This window comes from Adelges cooleyi, unplaced genomic scaffold, assembly GCF_023614345.1.
Source record: "Adelges cooleyi isolate 19-005CV unplaced genomic scaffold, UGA_ACOO_1.1 ACOO_flye_CR_arks_rails_tigmint_CR_PRNA_247, whole genome shotgun sequence".
Classification (NCBI taxonomy): domain Eukaryota; kingdom Metazoa; phylum Arthropoda; class Insecta; order Hemiptera; family Adelgidae; genus Adelges; species Adelges cooleyi.
Genome location: NW_026095912.1, coordinates 14,216,899 through 14,227,691, shown reverse-complemented (window position 1 = coordinate 14,227,691; position 10,793 = coordinate 14,216,899). Strand labels below are relative to the sequence as shown.

The following is a 10,793-nucleotide window of genomic DNA, read 5'->3' as shown; positions in this document are numbered from 1 at the left end:
GGATGGAAAGTGGGGCCAAGGGGGAGGTTCTCAAAATCCTCGGTAAACCCCACGAGGCTTTCAAAAAAAAAAAAAATGAAAGAAATGTCAGCAAACAACGAGGCTTGCACCTTCTTCAGTTCTACCGTGTGCTAATGTGTTGTATTATTATCTAACCCACCACCTCCCCCTTTAAAAAAAAAATCGCCGTACTTGCTTTGTCTACCACTTTGGAGTGGTTCACAACCAGATTCGGACAACCCTCTGTGACCTAGTTTCAACGGGCTTGTCCGCCAAAGTTCCATTGAATTGCACTGTATACAATATATACTTGCTTTTGATTTTGAGTAAATCACACAAACACCGAGAAGAAGAAAAAGCCAAAGATTTTTAAACACTTTTTTTTTTTTTTTTATCATGTATATATATTTTAAACAAACAATGATATTATATTATTTTATAATATTGTATTCACTTTTCACATACGTCAACATACGTCTCACACGTCACCGATTTATAAATAATAATTATTATTATTATTTATTCTTTTTATACGGTACCCGTTACAAAATTCGCTAGGCCGTTAAAATATGCTCAAAAACAAAAAAGGAAAAAACATTTAACACAACTTATAAAGAAAAATGTTCAAAACTTGTATACATATATATATATATATATATATATAATTATATTATATTGCTATTTAAAATTGGTTCGATAAAAGTATTATTATTACCTATTCTCTAATATTATTACAATTTAATCATAATAATAATAATAATAAAAAAAATGTCGCTTAAAAATTGTCGTTATGGAAATCGGACCAAACTACGGTACACTACCTACCGAAAAAGAAATATTATATTATTAAGTAGCCTATTAAAATTGTTTTTTTTTTTTGATTATATATAATAAATTTAAGAGACAAGACGAATGCCGTCGATATTTTCCTCAGCTATTATAAACAAGCGTTAATTAATTATATAATTATTGTTATACGTATTTGCGTTGTACGGAAAACATAGAATTCGAAGAGGCAAACACTTGATCGTCCGTTATTCAATTTACACAATAACACGTACCAATGATTTGTCAATGCTAAAGCTCTTCTTCTTCACACACATCCCACCGATTTATTTATGCATCGTTAATATATTATTTTTAGTTTTATCGAGTAAACATAGATAGGTAGTTAATATCCTACGAAATATCAAGACGGATGCTACTGCGCTATTCGTGTCGAATTATTGTCTCCAAAGTTTCAACGGAAAATAATAAAAAAAAAAAAACAATACCACTTCCTTACTGAAAAAAATTTTTAAAATAATTGCAAGCGGTACCGAAAAAAAATATACAAATTTTAAGATTTAAATAAAAATAACAACATAATAGTAGTTTAGGATTTCTTTTTAAAAATTATTTCGCTGTAATCTCAAATGAATACCTACATAAAACAAAATGACAATTACTTAGACATATTATTATCATAAGCCGTAACAAGAAAAAAAATAATAACAAATTTTTCACAAAAATAATTCATTAAGAAAATTTTGGGTATAAATGTGGCGATACGAACAATATTATAGATTTGATAAATGTTCAAATCTACACAGTTAAACGGCAGACTAATACCCGAAGAAATCTGTTTGAAATGTTTTTCGTCGAAATCCAACACGAAATAATTACAAATTGGAAATAATTATATTGTTTAGACGTAATAAAATTATTTACAATAAGTTATTTGGATAATAATAATAATAATAATAATAATTTAAATGTGCTCGGTATCTATTAAAAGGAGAACATAATATTATACGTAATAAAATTAAATAAAAAGATAAAACAATATTATAAATAGTTATTTACAAAATATAATTAAATGTATACAATTTATAAATAGATAGTTCCATCATAGGGTGGTCACAATCCTACTAGATCCGTGTTTGGTCCTCCTACCTAGCTTTTCGTCCTCGTCCTACGTATTTTGATCCTGGCCAATTCCGTTCTTACAATATAACACAGAGCGACCTCTTTTTCTTTGATTTACCTTTCGAGCCCTTGTCGGGAGACCTACGGTTGATCTGCCGCACCAAATCATAAAATATCTGTAGCAAAAAAAATGCACCACGTTGATTGATTTTCAAAAGCCGATAAAACGTGTTATATTATGTACTTACATCGTTGACGTTTACGCGTTGCTTAGCAGAAGTCTCCATGAATGCGCAGCCGAAAGTACGAGCCAACTGTTGGCCTTGCTCTCGGCCGACAACCCGTTCGTCTTCCAAATCACATTTGTTTCCCACCAAAACCATGGGAACGTCGTCGGCGTCCTAGAAAAGGAAAAGAAAATTGCCGATGACAAAAATTATAATAAAAACTATAGTCAACATATTAAAAACCAATCCCATCTAAAACCAATCAAAAATGTTCTCACCTTGACTCTGAGGATTTGTTCACGCAAGTCTTGTAGATCGTTGAAAGTCGATTGCGCAGTGATCGAGTAGACGAGCACGAATCCTTGGCCATTCTTCATGTAGAGATCGCGCATGGCAGTAAATTGTTCCTGAAGAGAAAAAAAATTCACAATCCCACGAGTTAAAAAAAAAAATTCAGTCCCACCGAAAAAAAAATCATTTTATAATCATAAATTATGGGGGAAAAAAAAGTCATTTGGTCTAAATCATATTCCAAATCCAAAACAACTTTGGTAAATACATGAAATTATCCTCCGATCGAAAACCGATACAATATAACATTGAATTAAAACTGTTCGTTCTTTACCGTGCCGGCCGTGTCCAAAATTTCCAACATGCATTGTTGGCTATCGACCTCCACTTGTTTTCTGTACGAATCCTCTATCGTCGGATCATACTTTTCAACAAATATGCCTGGAAAAAAAAACAAATAAAATACGTTATCTCCGATTATTTCTTTAGTTCTAGGTATTCAAAGACATAAAAAACAACCAACGACCAACGAACCTCATAAAAATTAACACCCAAGTATTGTAATGGTTTTTTGCAACAAAAATCTAATCGGCGTTACCTATATTATAAAGATATCGCGTGTATCTGTGCGTTTTGTTTTTTTATCTACGAGTACACATTAGTAGCAATAATACTACGGTGATAATTACCAATTACGTCGAGAGTAAATAATGTATATTTTTTTCCATAACACTAACAATAGGAAAAATTACTACATAGATATCAAAGTTAACACAGTGTGTGTGTGTATCCGCATAGGAATGCCGAGTCGAACACAACTAACCCGGCAGATAATGAATAATAATATTACTTTTATTGTCGATTCCATATTATTATCATCATAGAGTATCGTGGTCGTTCGGTTTCCATGTTTAATATTACAAAAAAAAATAATTATAATCTGACAAAAACGGTATGGGTATTATTTTATTATCGTCGGGCGATTAGATAATGAAAAAAAAAAAACTGTTAATTATCGCGTTTATACGGTTGTATTATATTATTATTATTATTATTATATTAAATCTACTACTTACCCTGCACGAATTGCACTGTCAAAGCCGATTTTCCGACACCGCCGCTGCCCAAAACGACCAACTTGTATTCGCGCATTTTTTCCTGTCGGATTTCCTGTTTGGAAAAAAAAAACGAAAATCTTCCAAGTCAATATTTTATTATTATTTTTTTTACTTCGCCGTGCGATAACACACACGGACTGCCGAGACTTACGGTAAACGCGGTCGACCCGGAACGGTATTTAAACGGGCGACGAAAAAAAAAAACAAATAATTGTAAACACCCAAACAGAAACGACGACGCTTTTGTCGCGAACGCGCACGCTAAATCCAAAAGCAATCCGAAAAGGGCGGAATTGAGAAAAAAATTTCCAACGAGGAAATTTCCGGACGATTTGACAAACGATCGAAAAAAAAAAACGTCTGAAAAAAAAAAAAGCGTAACAAGTAAAACAGCTACAACATTGGTGTGGCCAGGATATAGGCTAGACAGGATGTGATCGCGATGGGCGGCGTTGCGAACGCACACTGCTGGCCAACGCTCCTACCGCGGTAGACCCATGAAGGCAACGTGACGGTACCGCGGTTCGTTTTACCTCCATGGCCGCGGCCATGGCACAAACGCGGCCGACCAGTCGTACCAACTGTCCGGGCGCGCGACGCCGTAGTCGGCTGGTGAACGGCCGCCGACTTTTCTTATCACAAACGGCCCGTTGTTTACATTGTTGCGATTAACGATAAGCGAACAATTACATAACATTTGATTAGCGTAGTAAAATCGAATTTAAGGTACTTTTCAATTTCCAAACGACTTTGACTAATGACTAATACTACCTATAATGATATTAATATAACGGGTGGGTTTTTTAATGTACAAAAGTTTTGTAACAAAACTCGTAAAAGTTTCGCTCGTCCACCTATGTACCAAAGTGATGAATTTTTTTTTTGTCAACTTAAGTGTCAATTCCAAAGAAAAACTATTCGTTTATTGAACGATTGCAAATACAAATAGAAACTTTGGTAATTAAAACACAAGATTATTACAAATATTGTATTTAAATATGAAAAAATTGAAACCACCAAAATTGAAATAGAAACTTTGGCAATTACAAAGTGTAAGAATATTACAAATTATGTATAAGTATAAAAAATTAAAACCACTTACATTATGAAAGAAAATTTGGTAATTAAAAAAACATTGGAATAATAGAAATGATGTGTAAGTATAAAAATTTGAAACCACTAACATTTTCATAAGGGGAAAATTTCAAAGTTTTCATTTTTGTTACTGACTGGCTGACTGACTCATCATCAAAATTATAAAACACTTGCCGTATAGGTAGAAATGTGAAATTTGGCACTAAGACAGGTCTTGTAGTTTTACTAAAGGAAAAAATCTGAAAGTTGCAATTTTCTCAAAATTAATGCCGCTTTTGGGAGTGTAGTTCTAAATGTATGACGTGACGCGCATGAATAATGTTTGATTAGATTAGCATTCTCTTTTAGTGTTACAATGTTATAGCAATAAGCAATCAGTTTGTAATTGACAGTAAATTCTTATCAAACATTATATTTTCATAATTTTATTATATTTTATTTAATTTATCGGTCATCGAATACAGAATAGTATCATTATTTAATTAAGTCTATCTACTCTATGCCCCTGTTCTTCGTCGGAGAATTCGTTCATTCTAAGTATAAAAAATAATAGCAAGTGCCGCTTTTCTAAGAAAAATTGTAATAAGCAAATTCTCCAACAAAACCCTAACAGTGAAAAAGGGCCAAGTTCTAGACAACCCTCTCAAAAAAGTCAGTCTATCAAAGTAGTGATATCTACATTGTGGCCAAGTCTGCTATTTCTTTAGTTGAATAACTTGGCCCTTTTTCACTGTTAGGTTTTTGTTGGAGACACAAGATTCTCAATGAAACTTTTGTGTAATATATAGTTCAAGTTCTACAGGTATAGTGGTGGTGCCGTTATAAATTTAAAAAACAAAAAATAATGCCAATAGTGTGAATCTGTTTTAAAAATTTCATCCCTTCCCCGCCAAAAATGAAGAAAAACAAAAAAAAAATGTACATCTTATTCAACATTAAAATTACAGTGCAGTATACATTTTTTAAAAACAGTAGAATTTCTTCCAAATTTGTATGGAATATTCTTCTTTAAACGTAGTGCTACCGATAAACATTGACAATCCACAAAAATATCATAAACCCTTTCCTCTAGAAGGGATAGATATTTTTTTCTTTATTTTACTTGATTTGTGGAACTTTATAACATTTACAATTTTCTTAGAAATCTGTAGTCAAGCTTTTTTTTTTTAAAACCCCCCCAAAAAAGGGGGAAATTACACTTTGACCGTAGTCAATTTCCAGGTTGCTATGTTTGAGTAAATCAACTCTAATCGTATCCTTCCTAATTTTAAAAATTAATTTTTAAGCACATATAATTGACATTAGGTACAATGCTTTATCGATACCTACCATTCACTTATTACTACTAATCTGCTATATTTTGATTTTTTTTGGGGGGGTTTTCTAAACGTATATTGACAACAACACTGTGTCTAAAGAATATTCCATACACATTTGGAACTAATTCGATTATTCGACCAAAAAAAAAACAAGTAAATAAAAAAAAACTAGCAAGAAAAAAAAAGAATTAGGCAGAAAACAGTTAGGATTTCATGGCTAATTTTTTTGTACATTATGTCTTCAGTCGTGGACTAACAATATTATATTATTTGTGTACCTACAACTGTTTTTTCCCTAACTATGTATTAATATTGTTTTAGAAACATTCAAACAGTTTGAAAGTATGCACATATTTGAATGAGTACTTGAAAACTTTTAGAAAAAAATGTTTTAGGCGAGAGGGCAAATATTAGACATTTTCAATTTTAATGGTGTTCTATTATACTAAGTATTGAAGCAATTGTTTTATTATGTTTATTGATTAAAGTCTAATTGATGGACCAGGTCTTGAATTGTTGCATGAATTTGGTCTTTAACTTTGGTAATTAGTTTTAAACTCATTTATAATATTATTTAGCTGTCCTCTCGACCTGACCTCACCTTTGTTACTCCAATTATTCTAGTTCTCCTTTTCTATGAATAAATCCTTTTATATCAGACTTAATCTATGTGATCGTTAATTATATAATACTCTGTATAATATAATGAACTCTCAAATGTACGCCACTGGCTTTATATTCATATGGGGTTTAATTTTCAATTTATTCAGTTTTTTTGGTAATCGAATGTCTACTGCTCTCTTTATTGTTGATTTTTTTATGGTTATTTTTTCTTTTCTTCCTTTTCCGACGATTCAGAATCGTTGCACCCACAAAATAGGGTTGTTCCGTTTCGTTTAAGCACTTCGGTAATGCCATCACAAGCGATTCCAGCGCCGTAAGAAGCACCGAAAATCATTGGCCCAATTTCTAGAAGAAGAAGAAAAAAAACAATCAACGCTCTTTAAAATAATTAAATTGTTACTTAAACGTGTATTTACTTTTTGCCTTTACCGAAACCGCAGCACCGAGCAAAGTGAACACACCTAAAAAAAAAACAATAAAATATTAGCGAAATAGCAAAGCAAAAATGCAAGATGTTAGCTCACAATAAGTACATTGTGATGATTAAAAAAAAAAATTCAAACCAGGAAGTATGTGAAAAAAAACATACAAGCACAACAGACTAACGACAGTTAGCCAGAGAATACCAATAAATTATCCAACCAGGTCATAGTGTAATAATATAAAGAGATGAACTAGTGAACTTAAGTGAAGGTAATAGTAGGACTACAACCAGTATGGCCACACAAAAGAAATAAAAAGTCCACATTGTTAAGCGTTTGGTACTCTCTCTAAATATTATAAAAAAAGTGTTTACCTCTTATCTTAAAATATATTTTTTTCCCTTCTAACTAGGCAGACTGACTTTAGTCCTACGGTTTGAGTAACAGTAAAACTACTATAGCCATCCCCTGAACCAAGTAGACAATTTTTTTTACTCTTTTTACTTTAAGGGGATTGAATGAGGTCGGTTTAGACCTAAAAGCCTGACAAACGTACGCCTAAATGGGATGGGCTGATTTGAATTTTGTAATAGTATTTGAGTTAATCGCTCTCTTTTCTCATAGTTATTGTGGGAATCAAGAGAAATATTAAGGGAAAAAAAAGGCGAGGAAGCAATATTGCAGAGTTAATTGTTAGAAGCACAATATCTTCGAGGAGACACAGTTTAAGTTTAAAAGCTAAAAAAAAATGTCTTATCCGCATTTTTGCAAAAGTTGTGCTGAGAAAACGAGAAACAGCTGTTGTTTCAGGAAATCATTATACTAATGAAGGTTGTGATATTCTGATAGAAAAATGGAAACTAGTACTTCATTGGCAGCAGGATAAACTATATGTAAATCTATATTAATTATTATATTCTGCGTTAACACTATACTAATAAATAAATAAATAAATTTAAAAAAATGCAAATAAAGTAGTGTTGGACTATTATACAACCGTCGAGAGAGGATACTTCAAGATTACATTTTTTTTTTTTAATAGTAGTAATTAATATCGAGTAATAATTGCTATCGAGGACCCACTTGGCTTTGGGCAATGACTATTAATTTAGAAGAAGTGTCCGTCTCTTAATGGAATCGAATTAAGTGCACAATCGATTAGTATTTGAATACAATAATTGCGGTCGTCTTAATCAACAGTTGATCATTTTTAAATGTTAATTAATTAGACTTTGACTGGGAGAGTTCACAGGCCCGCTGTACTTAGGTCAGTACTTGGTCCAAATTTTGTAGAGGGCATTGTGCATTTAACAAATTTTTTTCCAAATTACATGTAACAATAAGTATAGCTATAATTATCATTATACATACCCATTTTGAACGCCACATCGGGCCATGATTGTTCTAAAATTGTCGATATTTGGTGCTCATCTTTCTTAACCCTATTTTGATGCGACATGTCTTGGAGAATGGTTATGTATTGTTGTGACAACGTCATACGATTGTTTACAATTTAATTATCATTCATTATTATATTACATACAGCCATGCATTTTATAATAATATGTTTGTGCGAAAATACTCATAAACACTTAACATAAGGAAAACGTTGTATTTTACCAGTATTGATATAAATACTCTGTTTTAAGTACACAATTTTTTTTTAAACAAATATTTAATCGAATTTGTATAATTTCTACATTCAAATACGATATTTAATATATGGTGAGTAAACACAAAAAATCCTTATCTATAAAATATTTGACTTGTGTTTTATATTTTCAAACTAACTAACACATGTATACATAGGCGGACTTAGGGGTGGGTTAAAGGGCCATTAGCCCCCCCAATATGTGATTTAGCCCCCAAACCCAATTGGCTTTTTTTATTTCAGTAAAATTCTTATTTAATTTTCTATTACCTAAAAATGTATAAAAACCGTTTTTTTTTTCATACGTGCCTTTTTTATAATATATATTTCAATACTTAGGTTTTTAGACTAGTCGGATAACGTTTGATTGTGGTTAAGGTGTCATTTTACACAAGGAAACTTCTGATGCTTTATATTATTCTGGCGGCGACCGCCAACCGTCTGATGGCAAGACCTATTGGGAAGGTGGGGTGAAGGGTTGTTATTGTCATTTCAGACTACTTTTTCACAGCTAAGTATAAACAAATACAAAATATAAACATTGTTTTAGTAGTCTTATAATGAAAAAAAAAATTCAACGATAAAAGCGATTGCTACAGGTATATATATATATATATATATATATATATATAATAAGGCAAACTTATCGCAGATATTATGAAAATAGTTAAAAACCCGCGGTAAAATGAAATGTTTTTTATTTTTTTTTTCATGTTAAAACATTTGGGGTATATCTCTTTTCTATAGGTATATGCCATGCTAAAAAATATAACCAATTCATTGCCTATTTTACTGACAAGTAGTGCAGATAGTGTTTTTAATACATCAAAAACATTTCGGTTTGTTTTGGCAAGTAAAGCAAGTTATATTCGTAAGTTAAATTATAATTACTGTAGTTGTTTTAAACAACACCATTTTACAGTAGGTATTATTTTAAAGGATAATTAATGTTGAAGATAACTTTTAGAAGTTAAATTTTAACGTAAATATTTAATTCATCCATTAAGTATAGAACAATAATGTACCTAGTGAAAACTGAAAACTGGTTTGTAATGGAATAAATAATTTTTGTGTAATTCGCTTTTTAAATTATAGACGAAGTATGTGGATGGAAATAATAGTATTCTATCCTTCTATCACCTCATCGAGAACATTAAACTAAATTTTATATTTTATTGGACATTTTTTAGTTAAAATAAATAGAAAAAATGATGTACGGGCGTTAAAAGGCAAACTTTTGATTAAGCTATTAGAAAATTAATTCGATTTATAGCTCGAAAAAATATTAAAAAAATTAGTTATAAGCACTTCTACAGTAGGGGCTTTGAATTATTGCCCGGGAGGGGACAATATTTTTTTATATATAAACATACTCAAACTATAATAAAAGTAGTCAGCAAGTGTAAAATATTAATCAACAGTATATTTATAGTATATACTATATAGTAATAATTTTGTTATCAGTTGATAATCAACTTCGATTATAATATTATACATATTGCATCAATAAAAAAATATAGCAAAATATTGCATATACATGCCCACACATTCGTAAAGCGGAAAATTTACGAAAAATAAAGATTTTGTAGGCTACATCAATGTCTAAATATTGTCTAGGACTAAAGCCCCCCCAAAAATCAACCCCTAAGTCCGCCTACGCATGTATATAGCTAAAGAAATGGAGAATTTCTACATAGGATAGGCAAAGTGATTTTTGGGAAATAGAATAGCCATTTCGGTTGTGATAGAAAACATAATTTTGGTTTAATTAAAAAATTCCTAATGTCAAAACAATCGTCGACGGCCAAATATAATAATTGGACTAGTCCAATGACGTCACGCCATTATTATAAAAATGTGTTAATAGCTCTTAAAAATAATAAAAAAATGTATTACTTTGGATTTTTGTCAAATCGGTTTTAAACGATACTACAATTATAGTTATGCAACCATACGTTATAATAGTTGACTATAATAGTTTAACATTTAATTATTATCTGAAGAGAAAAATTTGTTGTGTTGCGACGTCATTGGGTCCGGTTGCTTTTTTTTCAATATTTCCCCTTTATAACTCATTGAATAACGTGAAACCTATAACGTTTTCCTTAGAGCTGAACATTCTTGAATACTTCCAAACT

General features: G+C 31.1%; 1 protein-coding gene across 1 annotated transcript; it reads right to left on the bottom strand.

The window, feature by feature from the left end:
• Positions 1 to 1,661: 1,661 nt before the first annotated feature.
• On the bottom strand, positions 1,662 to 3,972 carry LOC126837231 (ras-related protein Rap1). The gene is made up of 6 exons (XM_050571057.1): positions 3,696 to 3,972; positions 3,503 to 3,596; positions 2,761 to 2,867; positions 2,414 to 2,542; positions 2,157 to 2,309; positions 1,662 to 2,084 (listed from the first exon to the last, which is right to left on the bottom strand). Exons 2-6 carry the CDS (start codon positions 3,576 to 3,578, stop codon positions 1,986 to 1,988), a joined length of 564 nt encoding a protein of 187 aa, XP_050427014.1. The 5' UTR covers positions 3,579 to 3,596; positions 3,696 to 3,972; the 3' UTR covers positions 1,662 to 1,985.
• Between the last annotated feature and the right edge of the window lie 6,821 nt (positions 3,973 to 10,793).

Bases quoted from the DNA above. Each gene is read 5' to 3' on its own strand.
- LOC126837231 (XM_050571057.1), bottom strand. From the start codon at position 3,578: ATGCGCGAATACAAGTTGGTCGTTTTGGGCAGCGGCGGTGTCGGAAAA. The intron at 2,868-3,502 runs GTAAGTAGTAGA...TTTTTTTTCCAG, and splicing joins GACAGTGCAATTCGTGCAGG to GCATATTTGTTGAAAAGTAT. The intron at 2,310-2,413 runs GTGAGAACATTT...TTCCTTTTCTAG, and splicing joins AACAAATCCTCAGAGTCAAG to GACGCCGACGACGTTCCCAT.